The sequence below is a fragment of the Poromitra crassiceps genome (assembly GCF_964638095.1).
Source record: "Poromitra crassiceps genome assembly, chromosome: 20".
Lineage (NCBI taxonomy): Eukaryota > Metazoa > Chordata > Actinopteri > Beryciformes > Melamphaidae > Poromitra > Poromitra crassiceps.
In genome coordinates this window covers 29,929,931-29,955,560 of record NC_139637.1, presented here as the reverse complement: position 1 = coordinate 29,955,560, position 25,630 = coordinate 29,929,931, and the positions used below count along the sequence as shown (strand labels likewise).

The window sequence follows — 25,630 nt, the reverse complement described above, 5'->3', positions numbered from 1 at the left end:
TATTTTCTTAGGAACAGTCTCATTTCTTACGAACTTCTTACATTTTCCTACTTAAAGCCCCATTCAGTAAGTTTTCCAAGTTTTACTGTTGGAGAAACTGCGCCCTCTGGGTCCAATAGTATCGATAACGATATCGCCGTTCAAAGTCAACAAAACACAGCGCCAGAAAGCTCTATGTACATGTTGTGACATCGGGTACTCACCACGTGATGAAATAATAATCCATAGTTCCGTGAAACATCATTTTGTAGCAAATCCGAATCGAGTTACTTCCTTGTTTTCATGAACACAGCGCTTCCGCTGTACAGCGCATGCGCACGTCCTTTTCTTTTTTCTTGCTACGGGACGCAGACAGCAAACTGCTTAGACCCAGGGCTGGCCAATGGAGGGCGGTGTGGGATAAATAAAGACGAGGGTCTCCCTATTACAAGTCAATCTACCATGTCCTGTGACTAAAAAGCTCTTATATTACAGTAAAAAATGTCAAAAATCTTACTGATTGGGGCTTTAAGAACTTCTTAAGATAGGGTCTAACTTAATAAACTTTTTGAGGCTAGGAGATGAGGCATAGGAGGCAACACAAAGTGCTTCCATCTACAAAACCTATTTACAGGTAGAGTAGGACAACTATAGGGCAAAGATTTAAACATTGGCTGGTGTTTGTTGTTGTCTGTCATGTCTGTTGTAAATAAGCCTCTCGCTAATTGTCTTTGCTAGCTTATTGCTAGCAAAGACAATTAGCTAGATAGGCAGTATTCTATTTCTCAACCGTAACTACAACTTCTACAACATAAATAAACAAACGAAAACTATTCTAAAACTTAAATGGTCTTTACTGAATGTTCTCAGTCATTCCAGCATTATAGCAGTAACAGAGGCTTGCTGTCTCATCTTAACGTTGTTCTTCTTCGTTGGTTTTATTCTTCTTCTACTGAACATGTAGGCATTCTGACGTTAATTTAAGAAATACTGCCGCCTAGTGGCCGCTTTTAGATAAAAACAAATACAACAGGCAGTGACCCAACACCAAATAAAGATGTACAACACATGTTCATCTTAATGTTAGGTGTAGCTGTGTAGACTTTGAACTAGAACCTATCTTGTCTAAAATGTGTTTAAATATGATATTAGAGGCTTAACTTTTCACTGTAGGAATTTTAAGACAGGGGAAGGACTGTCTTAAAGTTAAGAAAAAAATCAAGAACAAATCTGAGAACTTTTATTTCAAGAATACCATTTATTCTTAAGTTTTTTCTTAGGAAGAAACATAAGAAGAAAGTTAAGAAAATACATACGAATTTTTTTTGAGAATAGCATTTTATCCAATTTTTTTCCTTAAGACCAAAGTTAAGAAAAAAATGGCACTTGAGAAGATTTTCTTTCTTAACTCATTGAGTGCCAAGGACGAGTATGTTCGTCAATTGCGTTTTTTGACGGTGGGACGTGGATCAATGCCTAATACATCTCCTGTAAAATTTTGGGGCATGTTGAATGTGTATAACCTATTTTACCGACCCATTAGGTGGCGACAGTGCTCTCCAGATTAGAGAAAGTTAAGTAAAAACAGCAGAAAAAGCCGTGATGAAACCATTCTCATAGGCTTTTCGCTGTCGCGCTGGGAGCCGGTGCACAACGGTGGGGGGCTCCGAAAATAGACTCTGGGTGCAGCACACTTTGAAACGCGCAGCAGAAAGCCCAGAAAGCCCAGAATCGGACGCAGCTTCATCCCAGCTCACAACCGAAACCCCAGAAACGAGCGAGGCGAGCCCGATCCAGACTCCCCCGACGAGCGGTGGCCATCCGTACGTGGATCCGCAAGCAGCAGAGACTCGCCTGACAAGCAGCAGAGCGAGCAAAGCCACCAGAGACACACCCACGGAGGAGGAGTTTGCAGTAGAGGGGGGTGGGGGTGCTGTTATATTGAAGGAAATTACTGTTCAGATATTTCAGGTCAGAAAATATTAGTTTCAGAGTCAGTGATTTGCTTGAAATGCTATATTTCACAAAAGGCTCAATAACTCAGCTTCTAGATGGAAACGCCTGATTTTGCTGTTTTTGACCTATCTTCTCCGGCTGATAACTAAAGAACGGAAAATGATATCAATAAACTTTTTTTTGCTGCTGATACAATAGAGTCTCGTCGTTCTCTGTGCAGAAAATATTATCTTCAGACTCAGTGAATGTGCTTGAAATGCTGCATTTCACAAAAGGCGGAATAACTCAGCTTCTAATTTGAAAAGTGTCTTTTTGCTCAAAACAGCCTATCTTCTCCGGCTCATAACTAAAGAACGGAAAATGGGATCAATAAACATTTTTTTGCAGATGATAGAAGAGAGTCTCATCGTTCTTTGTGCCTGTTCGGTGTTTACATAGTAATATCACACAATATTCTGTGGGCCTCGAGAAATCACTGAAAACGCTCTGAAACTCTGGCACTGGGAGCGTCCGTTCTCCAAAAGTGGCTGGCACTCAATGAGTTAAGGTTTTGTGAATCTGGCCCCAGGTTATTTGAGGGTCTTCTTGTACAGGTAGACACTCCCGCTGAGGTAGACCTTATCCTGCATATCCTGCTTCTGATACACATCGATCATGTATCGGTCAATCTCTGTGGCGTCGACCCGAGTCCAGAGTCCCTCCTCCTCCATCAGCTCCAACTCCCTCTCCAGAGCGGCTTTGTAGTCGGACTCCCCCTTGTGGTCGACTCTAGTCATACAAACAAAGCCTCCTGGAGAGAACAGAACGTTCATGTCATAGCGACTCTGGTAGTCTCCCAGGATGGAAAATATAAATTCACAGAGATTTTTTTTTGCCTGAAATTATAATGTGTGTGGGTTGGTCAATGTTGTAGCCTACTTCGTTTTGTCGTTTCCCCGCCCCACTGTTGTGCGTATGCATGTGGTGACAGGATCAGCTAGTGTGTGTGTGTGTTATCATAAACCGCTCTCAAATCCCCATATCTGAACCGATTATGTCATTCCACTTGCTCTGTATCCACAAGAGCCATAACCGACATTTCCATGTACCAAACATGCTATTCGCACCTGTCAGTCAAAGACTGCGACCCTCAATGCAAAAGTCGAGCTGATGTGCATTAACAAGCAGTAATTTGGCTCACCTAATTAAACAATAAAACAAAACCCAAACGCGCAAACGCAACATTACTGTGACTGACAGTTGCAACCAGGGTGGGAATTTAATCATTTTAGCGGCAAGTCCATCTGGCCTTTGGTGTCACAATTTCTTTATGACACAAGGTCACATGCCAGGTCACGAAGGCCATTGCTCTATTGACATCGTGAAGAGTGATTTTTCCTGAAATGTGTGTTAAAATGAGCCAATTACACATCCTTTGCATAGGGCAGGTTACATTAAACTGAGGCCTCTGATGCTTTTAAAGCAACTGACAGCAGCAGGGTAGTGAGGGCACTGCCAAGGTGGCCTTAGGCATTCTCAGGGTATCAACGGAGGCCATGGCCTCCGTGTAATTCCCACCCTGCTGCAACGCTATCAACAATGGCCCCTATCTTCCCACTGGCCTAGGCGCAAAAACTGGCGTTAAACGCAAAAAAACGCGCCTTGCGCCTGCCTCGGGAAGATAGCATCATGGTTTTAGGCCCCGAAATGCGCTTTACGCCGAAGAGGCGTGGCGCAATGCCAGAATAGGCCAGAATGGGCGTTCTGGCCTTAAATACCGGCCTAACGCTATCTTCCCCCCTGGCGTTAATTTAGCACTTATCGCTTTTCAAAACCAGGCCTTATTCAGTGCGCCGGTTATATTACTGTGCGTAATTGGGCAGAGCTCTCCTCTGCCATCTCACTCTGTCTCCCCCTCTCTCTCTCTCGCGCATCAGACAGGCACAATGACCGATGAAAAAAAGTTGTTATACCGTAGTTTTGAGCCCCTATCATTCAGAGGCTGTTGCATCATCCTACCTGTGCAGCGGGGGAAAATAAAAGGTAGAGAGAGAAAACGATATCATTCTGCCCAAACTTTCACCAATCTAATCTCATCATGACATCCAGGGATAGGCTATATTTTTCTAGCCAATGCGTTTAGAACATTATTTTCCCTTTTATCTTGCGTGTGTAGCGTATTTACATGCTTGCTGTATTTAAACTGCAATATGATTTGTTTGAGAGCATAATATGGAATAATATAGGCTATATGGAGACAGACAGGGATGAAAGAGGCTATATGGAGACAGATGGGGATGAAAAGAGGGAGGGGGGGGCTCAGAGCGCCGGCTCCCCTACCAAAGCCACACGTGAAATCTCCCAGCATGCATTGAGGCTAATACATTTCGACAAGAAATAGCAACTAAATCAGCCTAAATAGGCTAAGTGGTAGATATAAATAATATGTATGTTAACACAAGATGCAATTCTGGAACATTTCAATATTGGACAAAATAAAACATAAAAATGAAAACACAACCCTATGTGAAACATATATCGTCGCTGTTGTGCCAGGACCTCGAATGTCCCTTTTTTCACTTTTTTACTTTTGGTCATAAATCAGTGCCATTGGTCACCCTTCACGTCTCTGTGTGGTTTTTAACAAATGCAACCAATGGAAAAGCATTAAAACGAGCTTGTGAGTAAATCTCGTAACGCCATTCGCCCTCAATCTGTCAGTCAAACCTCGAAATTCGTCCCCTACCTCCGTCTGTACCCCCCCACGCAGGACAATAAACCATGCGCCCCCGCGGCCCGGAGCTTGGGGCTCGTGCATGAGCATACGACTCTCTCCCGCCTGACTGGCCGGGAGAGAGTGCTTCCAAGTCAGACTGATAATGTAAACAACATCATTTGAGCTTATCCAGGTAATATATTAATAAAGTAATGACACATTCAGCGGGAAACTAACTATAATTAAGACATGTGCCAACTTTGACGACGTTTGGTTCAGTATTTTAAGAGCAAACAGGTTTTTTTTACTTCCTGAAAAGTTGCTGTTTTGGAGATTCGAGGTCCTGGAACGACGGCGATGATATGTAATCCAGCTGGTATACTGTATATATCCCTCGCAAAGTTAACGTGATATAGATGAGTGATAGCCGTAACACGGTTCTACTGTGATGTCTGCTCCAATAAGACTTGGCTTACTTCACATGTACTTTTACAATAAAAACACATTTATGCAATGACTTTACATAATGTAGGCTATATTTATGTGCATTATTTAGCCTGTGCAGCAGGTCGTCTACAAGTTATAAAACTACCTGCCCTGAATGAGCCGAGTGGGGGTGCTTGTTCACTATTGTGAAAGTTATGTTTACAACATAAAGATCATGGAATTGGATGCTATCAGGAATGTCACAGATAGTTAACGTTCTATATTGTAGGCTACAGGGAGACAGCATCAGCCCTGCTGAACAGAGCTGTATTTGCCTGGCTGTAGGTTCAATTGTTTTATTCAGGCTATGATCTGTGATGTGCTGAGATATCCAAATTGGCATGAAGAGATGACAGCATGCAGCCAAAACCCGGACATGGATCGAGTGGATCTGAGCTTTGAAAGGAAGAATGTCATTGAGTAACTGCAGTTCACAGTTGTGAATAATTCTATGAAAGGAACGTTGGCCTATGAGCTGCGCCTGGCGCTAAGCACTGTTTTAAGGCCGTCGGGACGTAGAGCCCAATGGTCTCTATCGTTGCAACGGCCTAAAAACTGCGCTTAGTGCCTGGCGAAGCGCAGATTAGTGGGTGTGGACCAGCGCACTCGATATTTTGGTGTCGGCGCTACAGGCGCTACAGCCTTAAGCATTATAACCACGCCTTTTAAGCATAAAATTATGCACAATCTGCTCATTGGAGAAGTGCAGTAAAGGAATCACAAGCTTCCCTTTTAAGCTCCAATTCCACGGAGTGATCCAGTCCGGTCAGAAAAGCCAAGCGCTCTGAGCTCCCCCTCTCCCTTTCATCCCGTCTGTCTCATATATATTATTCCATATTATTATGCTTCTCAAACCAATCTAACTGCAGTTTAAATACTGCAAGCATGTAAATAGGCTACACTATAGCAAGATCAAAGTAAAAAGAATGTTCTAAATGCATTGGCTAGAAAAATATAGCCTATCCCTATGTGGCCACAAGTAAGACAATGATAGAATGTAATAGCCTACTGTTTAGGTGATGGGTTTCATAAACTTTCTGTAATAAAACATCTGAAAGCAAAAATCTTATCAAATGGGGTACGCACGGTCTAATTTTGAGGTATCCATGCTTTTATCACTTCTCATCTGGATTATTGTAATTATTATTACATGTGTGCCTATTATGTTCTTTTTGGGCTCCTTGTGCAGAGAAAATTCCCTGAGGGGCAATAAAGGTTTCATTTATATAATAATAATAATAGGATATAATATGAATAAAGATTTGATAAGAGACAGGAGCTGCTGAACAAAAATAAAACACACACACACACACCGTGGCTAGCAGGCCTCGCTAGCACGCTAAAGTTTGCCTTTGTTCTCAACAAGAGATGTGTGTGTTTCCCGTGTTTCCCCTCATTGATTGTTACAGTTGACCTGAAAATAGGCGAATCTATGGTTTATGTCCCGCCAAAGAACTTATTGATAAGAAACGCAGGAGAGGGACAATCGCACACAAGAAACCCGCCATTTTGGAGACACCCATGGCGATGACACCACGCAAAAGGAGACGATTTTCGGGCCAAAATGGCGGCAGCGCTGAGCTAAGACTCGCTTCTTTCTTTGTGTACTCTTCGACTACTCCAGACGTCAAAACGTGCTAAAACATTTATACAGTCTATGGCTAAAACACACATCTATCCATAACTATATGTTCGCACAGTCCTAAAACAGAAACAAAACGTAACGTTAGGGCTCATGATTAAATACAAACTCACCGAGGAGGAAAATCCAGGAAGATTTTCCAGGTTTCCAGAGCTCCCACACTGCTGCATGTAGCCATTAGGCTACATGCAGCAATAGCCATTAGGCTATTAGTAAAAGTCCCATAATGTTGTGTGTTGTGCTGCGTTCTGCGCCGGACCGCACTCGCAGATAACGTTTAAAGAATCTTCTTATAATCCAATCCATCAGCGTAACGCCAGCTCAGATTTTCCCCTAATCTCAGACTTGTAAACAGAGCTTTGCACCCCGCCCCCATGCAACACGCTGAATTCTATTGATGTGGCCTCATTGGCCGAAACTCGGAACAATAGCAGACTGCAGCCAGTGAAACGCTGCATGCAAATTAATGAAAAAAAACCCTCAGCTATGCGACTCAAGCCTGAAATCTTGATTTTTTTATATCGCTAAATATACCTATTTACTGATTCTAAAACGACTCCATTTTATGTGGAATGGATAGTTCAAATAATATATTTTGTACTATTGAAAAAAAAGCAAAACCACATTTTTTCAAGAAAATACTTTTGAGCTCTGCTGCACAGATCTCCGAATTACGGTACCTTCCGACCGCCGGTGTCACATATATACCAACTGGGTTATATGTTTCACATAGGGTTGTGTTTGGATTTCTATGTTTTATTTTGGCCAATATTGAAATGTTCGGGAATTGCATGTTGTGTGAACAGAAACATTATTTCTATCTACCACTTTAGGCAATTTAGGCTGATTTGGTTGATATGTATTCTCGAAATGTATTAGCCTCAATGCATGCTGGGAGATTTCACATGTGGCTCAACAGCCTCTGAATGACAGGGGCTCAAAACTACGATATAACCTTTTTTTCCATCGCGCGAGAGAAAGGGAGAGAGAGAGAGAAAGAGAGGGAGAGAGTGTGAGATCGGCAGAGGAGAGCTGTGCGTAAATACGCACAATATCCGCGGCGCACTGAATAAGGCCTGGTTTTGAAAAGTGCCAAGTGCTAAATTAACGCCAGGGGGGAAGATATCGTTAGGCCGGTATTTAAGGCCGAAATGCCCATTCTGGCCTATTCTGGCACTGCGCCACGCCTCTTTGGCATAAAGCGCATTTCGGGGCCTAAAACCATGTTGCTATCTTCCCGAGGCAGGCGCAAGGCACGTTTTTTTGCATTTAACGTCAGTTTTTGCGCCTAAGGCCTGTGGGAAGATAGGGCCCAATGTGTCCACACAACCGTAATGACGCTGATAGAAAGACATGTGAACATTTAATTTCATGCTATTTTAATATATAAAAATGTTTTTAGATATATAAAATATATATATATATATATATATATATATATATATATATATACATACATACATATCAGTTTTTTTTTCTGGTGAGGCAAGGGAGGATGGTCCTCCCTTATTTTGTTAGAAGAGATGGGGGATTTTATATATATTTTTAATAAAATATCAATCAAATGTGTATTTTCTTAATAAAAATCATGCTATTCTTAAAATGCTTCAACAACAGTGACACCTGTCGGGCACTGATGGAGCGGCATGCAGACACAGTCTGTGCCAGTCTGTCATGCCCTGGTCATGCCCTCGGGGGGTAGAGGAGAAAAACATTCTCCCCTAGGGCGATTGATTCCCATGGTAATTTATCTCATGCTAAATATTATTGGTTGAAAACATATGCATTTCACAAGGAACAGTGAAATTATGTTTTTCATCCAATCATATTTAGCTGGAGCCTAACCCGCCCTCACCAATCAATACCAAACAATTAATTTATTCAACCTAATTGGTTGTTGATTGGATAGATTGCTAAGATTGACATTGTATTCTCCAATGCTGAATGCTATAGATTTACAGACAGGAGCACCTATACTTTCCCCTTTCTCTTTTCCTATTTTTTTTATTATCAAGCAGTAAGTTAGCTCACAAGCCAGACAGTCGTTCGTTGCATTGTATTGCGCGAGCGGCCCAACACGACTTACACGAGTTTAGAGAGAGAGCAGCGCGGTACACGGAGGCTGAAATTTCAACAAAGCAAACACTGGGATACTGCAACGTCATCGGCTGCACGCGCACCGGTTACAGACGGCATGGATGTGCAAGTAAGTCGATTAAGTTTGAGTTATCCGGGTCTTCTAGTAAATTCGGCGTGCAAATGGTCCACCAAGCAGCCCAACTTTTTCGTATTATACTGTTTTATGCTGAATAGCCCGCCATTTCCTAATAAAAATGGCGATCTTAAACTCCCAGATTTTTAAACTGAATTTGGCAACACGCAACTCACCCCCTCCATACAATGGAATGAAACAAACCTTGTAGCCTATGTTGGAAGTAGTGAAGTGTTTTTGATTGATTTATTCATCCATCAAACCTTTTACTGACAGACTATCTGTAAATATCTTACTTTATTTTGAGGTGCATTACATTGCTCAGCCAGAAATTATTCCCACTTCAACTCTCTTTCTCCTGGGCCTAACGTTAAAATGCACCAGATGACATCCATCTTATTTGTCCTCAATCTACATTGAAAATGTGTGAAAATTCATCTTCTCGCAACAGTTGTAGCCTAAGCCAGTGGTTTTCAAAGTGGGGTCCCCAGCAAAAAGGGGGGATTAATCTATTTTCACTATAATTCCATGCCATCCATAAGTAACACAATCTAAGCTAGTGTAGAAGTGAGTAACTAAGCTAATAACCATAACAGCACAAATAATTGACAAAAGTCTCGAAATAAATATACAGTATTTACTCTGAGAAATGAAATAATGAGAAAAGGAACAATTGTTTATATATATATATATATATATATCAGAGGCACCTCCTAAGCTCGAAAGCAAGGGAGGACTCTGGCGGGCGTTTTTTCTTTTTCTTTTGCAGTTTGAAGACAGATTTAGAAGAATATCTCATTTCAATTTAGCATTAGGATTAGACTGTTGTGATGTCATTATTCAGTTTTAACCATCAATATTTGTTATATTGATATTTTGATAGACTAGCACCATGTAGGAAGTAGTTTGAGAAGGAATAAGTAACATGTAGCATTTTATTTTTAATTGACAAATTTTTTTTTACCTGAAAACTTTTCGCGGACCCCCTGGCAAAGTGCCACGGACCCCTGGGGGTCCGCGGACCCCCATTTGAGATCCACTGCCTTAAAGATCCTTAATGGTAGTTACTTAAGAACTGACCATTAGTTACCATGTTAACAAACCAGTAAGTAATGATTACTTCCTTACTTTTTTCCCGCTAGTTCATGAGTAGGAAATGGGTAGTTACTTAAGAACAGACTATTAGTTACCATAGTTGTTAGTAGGGAATTAATCATTAGTTCATGATGATTGCAGGCCACAAGTTGAGTATCACTGGTATAGGCTCTACCAACTGTCACAATTCAGCAGTCTGGATAGCTCAGTTGGCAGAGAGTCAGATTAATAATCTTGCGCTCTTGGGGCCAAGGGTTCAAACCTCACCTGGAACAACTCTTGTATTTATGTGTTATAGGTAGGGTGATGGTAACTAATGGTAAGATAATCATGAAGTAATGATGCATTTCCTAGTAACAACTAAGTATGAAGCCCTGCTTTACTTGAGGGGCACAAACATGGTAACTAATTGTGAAGTAATCATGAACTAATGATTAATTCCCTAGTAACAACTATGGTAACCAATAGTCTGTTCTTAAGTAACTACCCATTAACTACTTATGAACTAGCGGGAATTTTTATTTTTTAAGGAAGTAATCATTACTTACTGGTTCGTTAACATGGTAACTAATGGTCAGTTCTTAATCATTACTTACTGGTTCGTTAACATGGTAACTAATGGTCAGTTCTTAAGTAACTACCATTAAGGATCTTTAAGGAACTACCATTAAGGGTCATTAAGGAACTACCCATTAACTACTCATGAACTAGCGAAATAAAAAATAAAAAATATTTTTTAAGGAAGTAGCCTAATCATTACTTACTGGTTCGTTAACATGGTAACTAATGGTCAGTTCTTAAGTAACTACCATTAAGCAACTACCTATTAACTATTCATGAACTAATCATGAACTATTCATGAACTAATTGTTAGTTCCTGACTAGTTCCTCAATAACTACCCATTTTTTGTGTTACAGTATTGTAAAGTGTTACCCTTATTTCTTCTACTTTCATATGGTATAAAGATCATCACTCTAGCTTTAAAAATGAGCTCGCTGTCAGCCGTGGATGTACGGGCCAAATTCAGTTTAAAAATGTGGGAGTTTAGGGTTGCCGTTTTTATTAGCAAAATCGCAGGCTATGCAGCATGAAACATATTAATACGAAAAAATAGCGCTGCTTGGTGGACCATTTGCACGCCAAATTTACTAGAAGACCCGGATAACTTGAACTTAATCGACTTAGCCTATTTGCACATCCATGCCATCTGTAACCGCGTGCAGCGTAGACGTTGCAGTATTCCAGTGTTTGCAGAGATTTCAGTCTCCTTGCGCACCACCCCAAACTCGTGTGGAAAGTCGTGTTGGCTAGCGTAATGCAATGCAACTGTCTGGCTTGTGACCTAACTTACTGCTTGATAAAAAAATAAAAAAAAAGAAGAAGAAGGGGAAAATAGAATATGCTGCTACTGTCGTGTAAATATATCTATTATGGCAAAGTCCCACCTGGCACGTCACGTACGAGCTGCTCGCGGGCATTTGAATCAACGCGTCCCACCAGGCACGCAACGACGCATATCAGAAGCGTCCCAGAAGCGGCTCAGCACCCCGCTCCGCTAAAGATACGCGGCAGTTCTATTTTTCACGGATGACGCCTGGAAGCTGCGTCAAGCTGCACAGAGTGTTGAGCCCGGAAGTCAGACACAGCAACTGCACGAGAATCCGGTCGATTTTCATAATAAAACACAGACCCAATACCGACTCCTTCTCCTTCTCCCCCCCTCCCTCTGTAGTAGATGAAGAAATGCAAGAGTTCTCCTCCTGCTAACAGGCACTGTATGACAAATAAATAAATCATTTCAGCCTACTTACCCATGGTAGAAGCACAACAATCAAGGGAACATGACCAAATCAAAAGCAAGTCAATGACAGACTGTGTTGTTTGTGTGTTGTGCTCTTTACATCCACCCCATTGTACACACAGTATCGCGCAATCTCGTAAATCCCGCGCGATCTTGCATCAGCTGCCAGGCAGCGTTCGGAAGTGCTCCGCTTCTGAAACGCATGCTGTGGGACATGCTGACGTGCAGAGGACGGAGCAAAGCCGCGGCGCAGCCGAAAAATGCTGCCCGGACGGGCCTGGTGAGACCAAGGTGTTACTGTCAGGTCATCACAGCAAAGTGGAATCTTGATGGCATCACTTAGTAGAGGACAAGTGGAGCTGGATTCAGCATTGAAGATTAGATTTTGAGACTCATTCATCATTGGACAATACAATGTCAATCATACCAATCTATCCAATCAACGTAGTGATTGGTGAGGGCGGTTGAGGCTTCACTGTTCGCTGTGAATTGCATGTGTTTTTCGACCAATCATAGATTAGCATGAGATAAATTACAAAGGAAATTAAATGCCCAAGGGGGTAATGTTAATGTAGCATACCCCTGAGGGCACAGAAAGACCCAGTGGCACAGACTCTGTCTGCATGCCTCTCCTTTCCATCAGTGCCCTACAGGTGTCACTGTTGAAGCATTTTAAGAAGATCAGCCATGAATTTTATGAAGAAAAAACACATTTGATTGATATTTTATTAAACATATATTATATATAAAATCTCCCTCTCCTTTGCAAATAAACAAGGGAGGGGGCTCCTCCCCTGCCTCACTAGAAAAAGCTCCACTGAGAAAAAACAGCCAAAAAAAATTCGGCGGCACCACCGAGAGTCCTCCCTTGTTTTCGAGCTTAGGAGCTGCCACTGATGTTATATATATATATGTTATATATATGATGTTATTATATATATATATATATATATATATATATATATATATATATATATATATATATACAGTACACACACACACACACACACACACACACACACACACACACACACACACACACACACACACACACACACACACATTTATATATCAAAATATTAATTAAGTTATCCTTTATTTATTCCCATGGGGAAATGAATCCTCTGCATTTGACCCATCCTCTACTAGGAACCTTCCTAGAACTAGCAGTGGGTAGCCGCAGTGCAGCGCCCGGGGACCAACTCCAGTTCTTTTTGTCATTGCCTTGGTCAGAGGCACTGACAGGAGTATTAATCCTAACATATATGTCTTTAATATACATATTTCTATTTGTGATTGTATACAATCGCAAATATTGGTAACATTACGCTTTTGCAACATTGTCTGGTTGCAGAGATAACCCAGCTCTGCCTAACGTTAGCTCTTCGTAGCTAACGTTACATATATGACCATGGAATTACCAATCTTAGTTACCTGGTTTGGTGCTGTGGCAAAGCTCCCTGACAACGCTGACTGGTGCAAAGCCAACACGCAAAGCGCCGACCATCATCACCACATCAAACATGTCTGAATCAGGACAGGAGAGGAGTCAAGGAAGTACAGAGGAAAAGAAGGAACGTGGGCGAGACAAGAATGGATGAGTAAAAGTGGCAATATGCAAAAAGAACTGAGCAGCAGTGACATAGAGCATCAGTCATTTAATTACTAATAACTTCCCCTGTCAGTCCAAAGCTTTCTGAAGCCCCTATCACACAAAAAAGAGAAAGAAAATGTGAACACCTGCTAACATCTAGCTTTTGACACGGTATTAACTCCCAGGTCACATGACTCTCCAGAGGTCACAGGTATTGATCAGCGCCAGCTCCAATTGGCTGTGATGGAAACAGGTGGACATGCAAATATTTCGGGCGATGCAGTTACACTCGTCAGGACTCCCGACAAGTTGACAACGCATGGTCAGTTTCCCACAGGCTGAAATAGGGTTAATTACTTTAAACTGTCCAACAGAACCCAATTGGAGGAATATGCAAGTCTCTGCACTGCACTCAGGTTAGCTTTGAGAAGTGAGTGTTGAGCAGTGTTCGAATAAGATTGAAAAGTATCAAGTTACTCTTTACCGTTAGGGTTAGGGACTGTTTGTTAATTAGAAACAGAGTCACTGGAGGGATTTAGAGTGCTCCGAAATAAAACAGCTGTAAAAATATATTTTTCTTTGGCTGTGATTGAATGATTGAGAAAAGATGATTGTCCTTCCCCCAACAAAGGTCATATTATTTTCGCTGGCAAAACAATGTTTAGTGCCAATAAAGTCACAGGCAGCGTGAGAGCATCACGCATGAGGAAGCAAAAATTCTCAGGAGTTTCATGGGACAAAATTAGGCAAAGAAAGGCAACAACTTTCTATGAAATAAAAAATTAGGATCAATGCATTACAATAATTCCATTCCTTCTTTACACAGAAGCAATGCTCACGTCTATTCTGGTCAAGGCAGGCAGTGCACATGTTGTCAGCTCTCATGCACTGCACAACAAACCAACCTCTCGACTCCAGCTCAGATTTTTTTTCTGTCTCTCCACTAGATAGTCCTATAGATTCTGGTTTATAACACACTTTTTTCTAACTTGGCCCAGTTGTCGTTGTGGCATAATTATGGTCCACTGGTACAGATTAGTTCCATAATGCCCCGAAGCAGTTTTATTGTGAAGTTGCTGAATGTATTTCAACACACTGCAAGCATTACAGTAGTATAGTTACACGTCCATATTCCAGGCTTGTAGTGTGCGATTCGGGGCTCTAACAGGGATAAAATCCTCGATCATGTGAGCTGAACTTGAGGCTCAGCTGCGTAATTGCGCACAGGAGACCCAGGGCTTTAAAGGGCAGTTTGCAGTACAGCAGTATTGTAGCATCAATTAGCTTGATGTGCTGAGGGGTTATGGTGTTCACTTAGCCTACTTGTACTGTAAACTGCTACCCAGGTTTATGGCCTGCATTTTTTACAGGTGTAAACCTGTAAAAAAACAAAAATGTTTTGTATTCTATTTTGTTTTGTATTGTTTTTATGTTTCTTATGTGTGATATTATGGGGCTTTATGTTTGCTGCAACCCAAATCACCCTTTTGGGACAATTAATAAACTTGAACCTTGAAATATCATCAAAATTGCCATTTGATATGGTCGCCAAATTACCTAACCTCCACTGATGCAACAGGTGTTTTATAGTTTGGCCTTGTAGTGAATTGAAGTGTAGTGAATATTGTGGGTTTTCCAAAGATTTTGTAGATTGCAGATATGGAAAACCTCAACATGGCATGAATAACAACCTACAATGAAGTTGGTGCACGTATCGTAGCCTACTGTGTCACAACCAAGTTTATTCTCGAGTAGTTTCTGCACTTCTTTGTTTTTCCTCTGACAGAGGCTAATAGCCTCAACGTGAGACTCAGCCTTCATTCTTCAGGTTGAGTCTCGCCGTAGCAAGTCCTCAGTCAAATGCACGCATTGGTTGGAATGGTCTCAAGCGACATACACGTTATCAATCACAACCAACGATAGGGACCAAGAGTATTCCGAAATATTACGTAGTTTTACAATACCGAGCCTTTATTGATGCCAGACCCAAAGCTAAGTCTTCTTCAGCTGTGTCATTTCTGGTTTCAACTATATGTATGTACTGTATGTATGTGTGTATATATATATATATATATATATATATATATATATATATATATATATATATGACCAATTCAAATTGGTAAGACCCTCCTCTGAACTCAAATTAAACAGTGTACTGACTGAGACTAAGGGCCCTATGGTCGTAGGGCACTATCGTTTGCGCACCTCTTATGCTATCTTCCCTGCGTCTTAAGCTATCATCTGCCTCCACCATCCAGTTTTGCGCTGGAATCTAAGCGCAGACACAGGTGTAGGCGTGGCCCAGGCGTGTCCGTGCGCCTCTTAGCCTATCATCTGCCTCCCGCACGTGTCATTTTGCGCTCTGGCGAAGATACCATCACCATGTTCCGAGCGTAAACACAGGTTTGGGCGTTGCCCGTGCCAAAATAGGCATTCCAGCGTAATCAATGTGTTAGAAAAAAGGGCCTTGGGTGCTCTCAATTTGAACACCACCTAATAGCTGGTCTTAGCGCAAAAAAAACACTACGCCAGGCGTACGCCTGAGCGCACACAGTATTCTCCGCGCAGTGCAGGAAATCCTCGCTTTGATACATAGCCTAACGCACGACATGGATGTCTCTCTCTCACACCTCAAACACGCACAACACTCTTCCCTCCTCAGAATGCCACGTTGATTTTCAACTATAGCCTAGATTGCAGAAAAAGCACACCTTGATTTAAAAATGAGAATTCATTTGTCATGGTTTTATTAGGCTACATATTGTAATTCCCGACCATACAGGTCTGTGGTGTGAGGTAACAGTAGATTGCTTTTGAGAAAGTTGTGCCGGCCAGTAGGCTATACAGTAACCTCTTTCCCTGCAATTGCAGCATGCAACAATAACTTAACCCGAGTGGACAATTCTGATATAGGCTATTGAAATAGGCTAGAATTCAAATCTCACACATTCCTACCCTATTAAAGAAACAAATATTTTTAAATGTGTATGTTATAGCCCATGAACGAAACTAATAACAGTAAGCGCACGCTTTGGGACATAACACCATCAGCACCAATTTTCGTTAGTTTCTAATGGTTTAACTGGTTCATCCTCCAATTCTCTCCCTCTCTCATTCTCTCCCCTCTCTCTCTCCCCCTCTCTCGCTCCACTCTCTCTTTTCTCTCTCTCTCACTCTGTCCCTCTGCTTGCGGTACTCAGCAAGAAAGAAGCTGCTGTCACAGACGTGACGGCGGTGACGCTGTGGCTTTTAAGGGGAGTGAGCTCACACGTGTGAATACTGTTTTGGGCATAAACACGCCTATATGGAGGTTTGCACAAGATGACGTCAAGCGCAGCGGGCCGACACGCCGACAATTAGGGCTTTGCGCGGTGCTATTCCAGCGCAAAACGGGCGCTAACGCAAAATTACCGCCTTTGCAACGATAGAGCCCTAAATTTCCATAGATAACGAACGGTCCCTTACAAACACATGCGAGTTTGGACAAATTGTGGAGTTTTATATATTTTTACGAACATTTTCAGAACGGGAGATGGACTGTCTCTGGTTGAGTACAGAGCTACTGGATCACAAAATGACAGAAATGACATGATGATAAGCACATTAGATGCATTACAGAGCTACTTAGATCAGTTTCTATAGGCTACATTTATTAACTTTTTATGATGTGCTGGCCGTCCAATACATGAACTGTGGCAGCAACAGATTTGGGTCAGATTACTTTGAAATCAAACATTGAAAAGATTGCACCTTATACTAAAAAGAATGGACGTAGTCACAAAAAAAATTTGTTCCACAAATACTCTTTTTTCTCTTTAGTCATCTCAACATTAGCAATCAACATTTGCAAATAAAACATTTAGCATAATTCAGCATTTCCAGTTGGTCAAATCAAATTACCCTTACAAAAACATTCTGGTATAAATGTCTACAGGTGTACTGTATTGTTTCTTTTGTTCTGGTATAAACGTCTACAGGTGTACAGTACTGTATTGTTTCTTTTCTTCAAGTCTTTGTTGCTGATGTTTCGTGTAAAACAAGATTTCCTTGTTCTTTGATTATAAAGGACTTGGGCATGCTACATAAACATCATGGAAGTTTCAAAACACCTGGTGATGTTCCCCATATAAAGCCACACCATTTTTTTTTTTACTTCTGTCACATTGTGCCCCCCCCCCCCCCCCCCCCGCCACCGCCCTGTAAACGGAATGCGGGAATGGATCTATCCTAACAGATCATCTTATCAGAGGTCCCACCCCCGCATATTTAACGGTGATTGCATGCTGCAATGGTTATCAGAACGAGTGTAATATGATGAGAAAGCTGAAAGTCCGAGTTGATATGAGTCTACTGTACCAGTCTGTGCAGGCAGCGGTTGGGTTCCCAGTAAGGCCAGTCGGAGGTCCTGGTAGAGGCCCGTCTTAGCAGCCTGCTCCAACATGCCTTTACTACCATCCACTCCCACAAAGTGTCTGAAGCCCAGTTCACTCATCTACACACAAACACACATCACATTAACACTACACAGCACACAAACACACATCACATTAACACACATCATCTACACACAAACACATCACATTAACACACATCATCTACACACAACACACATCACATTAACACAGATCATCTACACACAGCACACAAACACACATCACATTAACACACATCATCTCCACACAGCACACAAACACATCATATTAAAGCCCATGGCACACCAAACGAACATTCTCAAACAAACACGAACAAAGACAAATGTTCGTTTGGTGTGCCATAGCTGTCTGTCCTTGTCTGTTCGTGTTTGACGATGTTCGGTGATGTTCGCCCGGATTCAACATGTTCAATCCGTGCTTGTTCGGTGTTCGCGGTCGTCTGGTCAGAGCCTCCTCTAAACTAACGTTACACGCGACGCAGCAAACACACGTTTCTCTGCCATGTGCCATCACACTGGGCATCAACACTAGCGGGAGACTTATCCCATGCACTCCCGCAAATAAGTAATGTTATGCGCAGCACGGTTACGTCATTATATCTTACCGAGAGGGAGAGAGAGAACATCCATGATCGCTAACAGCGAGCTATGCTAATAACTAGCTAGCCGTTCAGAAACGCATGTAAACAGCCGTGTGATTAGTGAACGTCAGTAAAATAAGGAGAGAGCTGCAGGTGCTTATGCAGAACTAGTGCACGATTAAGTGCACAGTGGGTAATGACCCGCTGTGATGAAGAATATAGCGAGATTAACAAGGTTGATAGCAAAACACTGTCGGCTGCCATCAGCAGCACCTCCAGGCTTCAACTAGCGTAGCCTGTCACATGACGCCTTCATGGTCCCTCGATAAAGTCTGCAGAAAGAAGCACGTTACCTCACCACTCTCTCAAGAAGCGTCACGTGAGTGTGGCGTTTAAGGCCATCTGTCGCTACAAAATAAATAAACTTTTTGTCCAATCATACCGTCAAAAAACTCATGCCGGCACATCCCTAGATACCTCTTGTTTATTATATCGCAATCACAATCGCAAATCGCAATATTGTCCACCATAATCGCTAATCGCATTTGGTCAGCTTCTTCTTCTTTGTGGTTTTACGGCAGTTGGCATAGTTATTGTTGCATTACCGCCACCATTTGGCTGAAATTAGAACAACGGTTGTGCTGAATATGTTTGGTCGGTGTGCCATGCTTTCAAACAATCTCCAACATCTGCCAACATTCACAGACAATTGTCTGTTCATGTTTGTTGGAGAATGTTTGATTGGTGTGCCATGGCCTTAACACACATTATCTACACACAGCACACATCACATTAACACACATGATACACACAGCACACACACAAACACACATCACATTAAAGGGCCGCTGGAACTCTTTTTAAGTAGGGGCTGCTGCAAGGAAGGGAATCTTTCTTTCCCGGCGGCACCAGCCCATTTTCTGTTAATGTTATTTGGACGTTTGGATGTTTTTTTGCCATATTTAGAGGAATATCTAATTTTAAATTAACATTAGGATTATACTGTTGTGATGTCATTATTCAGTATTTTCTCCTTTTCTCACTCACTTTTATGTCACCCCTGCTCTGCCTTTAGGTCATTTTATACTACAACAGAGAGCAACACAGTCAGAAACACTGAACTTATTATTATATTTTATTATCTTATTATTATAAACCAAACGTCAAAAATAACATCTCCACCCTCTTTGCTTTGCTCATAGTCTTCAACTAAACTCCAAATATCGCAGTATAAAACATATAAAACACTGACTCATATATATATATTTTATTGACATTGCAATTCCAATACAAAACACTTCCCACAGCCCTGCATTAACACACATCATCTACACACAACACACATTACATTAACACACAACTTTCTAGACTTAATTTTTTAACTGTGCCAAAGAAGTTGGAAGGAGGTTATGTTTTAACCTACCAGGCAGGGCTGGTTTGTTAGCAAGATATCTCAAGAAAACAAAATTTGACTAGAATTTGGCGGACAGGTATGGATAAAGTTATTGAAATGTTGTCTCTAAAATGATAGACTCCTCACTACATTCATAGTCACAGTTAGGCCTCCTGCATAGTCCATGCAAGGAATGTACTGTATGTACAAATGGGAGTACTCCGCCGACGCAAGCTGTCTGCTGACATAATAAACGCATCTAGTCTGAGTAGTCTGAGGTCAGAAATTGCCAATCCACAAGGGGACGCAAAGCCAATCTCATGCTGGAGATTTTGGATCTTTTGTAGTGTCTTTTTGCACTCACTGAAGAAAACAAATGCTGGTGCACTGCATTCGATCCTGTCTGACTCTGCATCCAGTGATGATGTGACGCTATAGCCACAGATCAATTCAGTCAGCTGTTCTTCAAAATCTGCCGACAATGTTATTTCAATAATGAGAGACTAGTAGAAAGTATAACAAGCTTTAATGATACAACATTAATTTTGGCGTATGACTCCATGATATGATGACGCTCTCCTGAGATGATGAGAGGGCGTCGTCAGTGAAGAATAGGATAGGAAATCCCCCATAGGGAATTCTTCGATCAGGAGTCATGACCGATGGTGGTGGTCAGGGGAGGAGGTGGGGCGAAAACAACTGCTTCAGCGATGATGATCAGCAACTGAGAATGACACATACACAGCACATAGCAAACAGAGTAAACATGGACCCTGATATACTACGCTGATTAGGTGATTGGGATCAGCTGGAGAGGAATACCTTGGGCTGATTGGTTATTGCCACATGTGTGGTAAACTGTGAATGGGTGAGGAGACAGCATCAGAGAAAGGGGGCGAGCCTAACAATGAATGGGTTATACATCCTCAAAGAAAGGGGGCGTGCACTGTGATATGACGAGACTGGGCGTTGGCTGTTAAGTAGTCTTCATTATTGAAAATAGTCCAAGACTTCATTTGTTTAGACAGGAAGTGACTTCTTCATTGGTAGTGATCTTCATTTTCCCTAAGTTTCCCATTCTGTTTTGACCAAGTTTTCCGAGCTCGAATTACAGATGTTTTGCGGAAGCATCTGAAAATTGCGAGAGCAAACCGTCTGTTTTAAGAGACTAATGACAGCCTCTTTGTTATATGTTACAGAGACATTGGTAATAGCTAAATCCCCTAGACATAAGCCTGGTTATTGTTATGGATCAAGCTATTGACCCTGCCCATAACTCCTGCACATTTTGCTACACAAGGATGTGACACACGTCCAGTGCGCTGCCTGAACATTTGCACATGCTTTCCTTGCATGGAGTATGTTGGAGGCCTAAGACTCGGGCCTATGCTGGGTGCTGTGATCACTGACCCTTGATGTCTTTACTTTTCTTGTAATGTTGGTGATCTAGGAAGTGAAGCTTATTCTACTGTTGACATAGGCGAAGTTTGAACTTTAACCCTTGTGTGGTGTTCATGTTTTTGTTACTCAGCCAATGTTTGCGGGTCTGGTGGACCCACCGCATTATTGGGTTTTTAAATCAATACAGCCATAACAATTTATGTAAAGATACTTACCAGATGTTTAATTTATCCCAATTACTAGCAATGAAGAGAGCATATGGTTAATATTGATCATTTACCTCTGTTAGATCACATTTATCAAAGTGCTATCCGTTTTTTATGATAAAATGGGAAAAAAGGAAAAAAGCTTCTCTCTCTTCAAAAATGATCTCTAAGGCCGTCTGAGCAGAGAATCTTTCCGCCATCTTGAGATGCAGAGCCACACAAAGCAATGAAGGCAGCGCAAGAAAATACAGAATGGTTCATTCATACATATAAGATGTCCGGGTCCAGTGGACCCGGACATCTTATATGTAATAGAAATGTGTAGGGGGGGTGTATGATGTGTGGTCATTAAATATGTATTCTGATATATGTTCTTCACAGAAAATGAGCCAAAGTCAGTGAGTCTCAGTTTGAAAAATTAATTAATTGTATCATTTTTCTTTTAATAAAAAATGAAAACGGGTCCCACAGACCCGAACACCACACAAGGGTTAAGGTTGGGCGTTCACAAAATATCCAGGCGCATTCATATCCCGACGAATAAGCCCATTGAGTGATGGAAATTGTGAGAATTACCTTAGAAATCTATACTCTCACAAACTGTAAAATAAATAAATTAAATCATTTCATAGGAGGCCAGAATGTTATGATGTGTAGATGTCACAGCTTGATCTTGGGGGCCATTGCACACAATGACATGATATTCCTATAGGTCAATTCTATGGCGTGCGTGAGCTGCAGAAGCACGTGCCTCTACATATAGGCTACTCCCGATCACGGAGGCGTAACGTTACACTACATGGACAGCTGTGGACACCATGGGCAAGTCATCTGTTTATACACTACTACTAGTTTACTAGTTTCTGGACTCCGCATGGACTTGGAGGATGCGTGGAGAGAGAGGGAGTGAGGGAGAGAGAGGAGCAAATAAATGTTAAGTAGCCCAATAACTATAGCTAGAACAAGGCATTACAATAACATATGAGTTCTGTGTTATAATTAAACATATTTAAATCCTTACGTGCATCTTTAGCTATGGCCAATGTGGGTGTCCAGTGAACCCCCCGAATGAACGCAAACTTCGCCCATGACTGTTGACCTTATAGAGTGCCGCAGGGATGACATATTTTTGTAGTCAGAACGCGGAAGTCCCGGACTTCCTGGTTCTTCACTGTTTCTGTCTATGGGATTTTTGAATGGGTTTTGCCGCGATGCTTCAAATAAGGTCTCTGGGCAACGCAAGCTTAATCAAACGCGAACCAGAGTTCAGTCGGATAATCTTCACACGAGGACCACTTTCATGAGTTTTGTAGCGTAAATGCGAGCCCTAGAACTTCAAAGCTAGAGCTAAGCTAATCCAGAACTACACACGGTCGCATAGGCTTCCACGTCACGTCAGCACTCAACCTGGACTGTTGTTGATGTGTGCACTGATTACCCCGGGCTGAACGGGCTGAACCAGGTGAGGGAAAGAGAATTTCCGTGTTCGTCCTTTGAAGTGGTGACGTTATTGATGTATATATCCCCATCGACTCAACAGTGTAGTCTCATTTAGCCGTTTGCTAGCTAGCCGCCCTTTTAACGGCATGTAAATGCTTCAAAACTCATAAAAGTGGTCCTCGTGTGTGAAGATGATATTACTAAACACTGGTTTCGCGTTTGATTAAGCCAGCGTTGCCCAGAGAGATTATTAGAAGCATCGCGCCAAAAACCCATTCAAAACTCCCATAGGCGAAAACAGTGAAGAACCAGGAGTGGTAGCATCGATGATTTCCGGACTCGTTCCTGCGGCTCTCTATTGGAAGTCCCTCTGGAGCGCCAGCTAAATGTGTGTCAGCATTGGGTCATTGGGGAGATACCTCTAACCTTGCTTGCAAGATGGATAACCTCACGAGATCAAAAGAGATTCTCTCGACGTAATCCATCTTGATATGCACAGGTAGTTAAGATGATTGGCTTATCGGGTAGTTAAACCCGAACCATGGCCGGCTCGTCGAATCAGCGGCAGGCTTAGGCGGGCTTTCTGTGTGACGCTACTGAGAAGCGTCTGGGCAAGTAGTGGGTACATGGTCTTTGTAGTTCTTTTCACTCGTCAACATGGCTGCCGCCACGGAAGCGAAAGCTAGCGAGGCTATCGTAGATGCAGCAATAACTTCAGTTATTTCTCAACTGGACAGCGCATATTTACCTTGCAAAAACGGCACAAATCGCCTAACTCCATGCTAACTACTATGCTAAAGCTCTTGTAGTTCGTCGCTGGGTTTGTTTATTAGTCCTCCGGTCGCAAACGTTACGTCAGAGGCATGGCGATCTGATTGGTTGAAGTTAACACGCACCAGCGGTGATAGACAGATGGGTCATCCAATCACCTGCCAAGTAGCTTGGAAAAAGTGCCCGCCTCCGTCAGCGGGTTGGATTACTGCATTCCCAGATACACTGGTTTAGTGAAACGTAATGTGAAGCTAAACCGTCCATCTGGCAGCGTCAGGTTAAGATACCTCCACCAACAGTCTAGAAAGAGTCTTGGCTGCAGGCTTACCAGTTTAGCAACCAGGCCAGACCCGCAGGCAACATCCAAAACCAAAGCCGCCTCACGACTTCCAGGAAAGTTGGACGACAGGCAGTTTAGTGCCAGATCCGGTGCGGTGTATTCCATGAGATCCAAATCCTGTTAAAGGGAGGATTGGAGTGATTTGACTTACTTTGACTGGAGTTATGCAGAGTCTGTTCAAAGAAGATCGATGTTTAGTCATCTCAATAGTCAAACCCCACAAAGCATGCATGAGCATAAAACAAAATGTTTTAAGACTGGGTTGTATGAACTGATGGTATAAACATACTATAACTACACTCCTTGTACCCCGTAGTTATACCATAACTACACTCCTTGTACCCCGTAGTTATACCATAACTACACTCCTTGTACCCCATAGTTATACCATAACTACACTCCTTGTACCCCGTACTTATACTATAACTACACGCCTTGTACCCCGTAGTTATACTATAACTGCACTCCTTGTACCCCGTAGTATACTATAACTACACTCCTTGTACCCCGTAGTTATACCATAACTACACTCCTTGTACCTCGTAGTTATACTATAACTACACTCCTTGTACCTCGTAGTTATACTATAACTACACTCCTTGTACCCCGTAGTTATACCATAACTACACTCCTTGTACCCCGTAGTTATACCATAACTATACTTCTTTACCCCTTAGTTATACTATAACTACACTCCTTGTACTCCGTAGTTAAACCATAACTACACTTCTTGTTCCCCGTAGTTATACTATAACTACACACCTTGTACCCCGTAGTTATACTATAACTACACTCCTTGTACCCCGTAGTTATACTATAACTACACTCCTTGTACCCCGTAGTTATACTATAACTACACTCATTGTACCCCGTAGTTACACTATAACTGCACTCCTTGTACCCCGTAGTTATACTATAACCATAGGTAGAACGGGGGGGAACGGCGTTCCCATACTTCTCCAACGGGTGTTTTGTGTGTGTCAGTGTGTGTGTGCATGTCGAGCCAATAAAACGAGTGAAACTTGGCAACGTTGTCATTCGTCCTATATTTAAGGTGGGCTGAATTATTCACACAGCATCAACTCGCGGCTTGAAGAAAGAAGGAAACATTCCACCTTAACTATATTTAAGGTGGGCTGAATGACTCACACAGCATCAACTCGTGGCTTGAAGGAAAAGGAAACATTCCACCTTAACTAGCTACAGCGCGGGGGAAACCTCAGTTTAATAAAAGTAAAGATGAAAAGGCAGCCAAAAATCCTTTCATTTTTTGGACAAGCTGTTAAAAAGGTACGTTTACAAGCATGAAGAAACTGTTAAAAGCGTGTTTCTTTTCAACACGGTTGAATCAAAAGTTAGCGTTAATCAGCCCATTGCAATTTGCATCACCAGAATTCGCCACAAAATTCAAAAAATGCCGGCCGCCATGCCAAATGATGATCAATGCCTTGTGCATGTGGTTGTTGGGACCTGTGCGTGTGCAGGTGTTCCCCATATGTGCGTTCCCCCACTTCTCTAGATAGCACTACACCTCTGACTATAACTACACTCCTTGTACCCCGTAGTTATACTATAACTACACTCCTTGTACCCCGTAGTTAT

The 25,630-nt window shown here is 42.1% G+C and overlaps 1 protein-coding gene across 1 annotated transcript; it reads right to left on the bottom strand.

The window, feature by feature from the left end:
- Nucleotides 1-2,504: 2,504 nt before the first annotated feature.
- Nucleotides 2,505-24,133, bottom strand: LOC310795020 (methyltransferase-like protein 27; the record flags this gene model as incomplete). Its single annotated transcript, XM_083657042.1, has 4 exons — nt 2,505-2,725; nt 13,302-13,394; nt 17,821-17,956; nt 24,017-24,133. 4 exons carry the CDS (start codon nt 24,131-24,133, stop codon nt 2,505-2,507), a joined length of 567 nt encoding a protein of 188 aa, XP_083513168.1.
- Between the last annotated feature and the right edge of the window lie 1,497 nt (nt 24,134-25,630).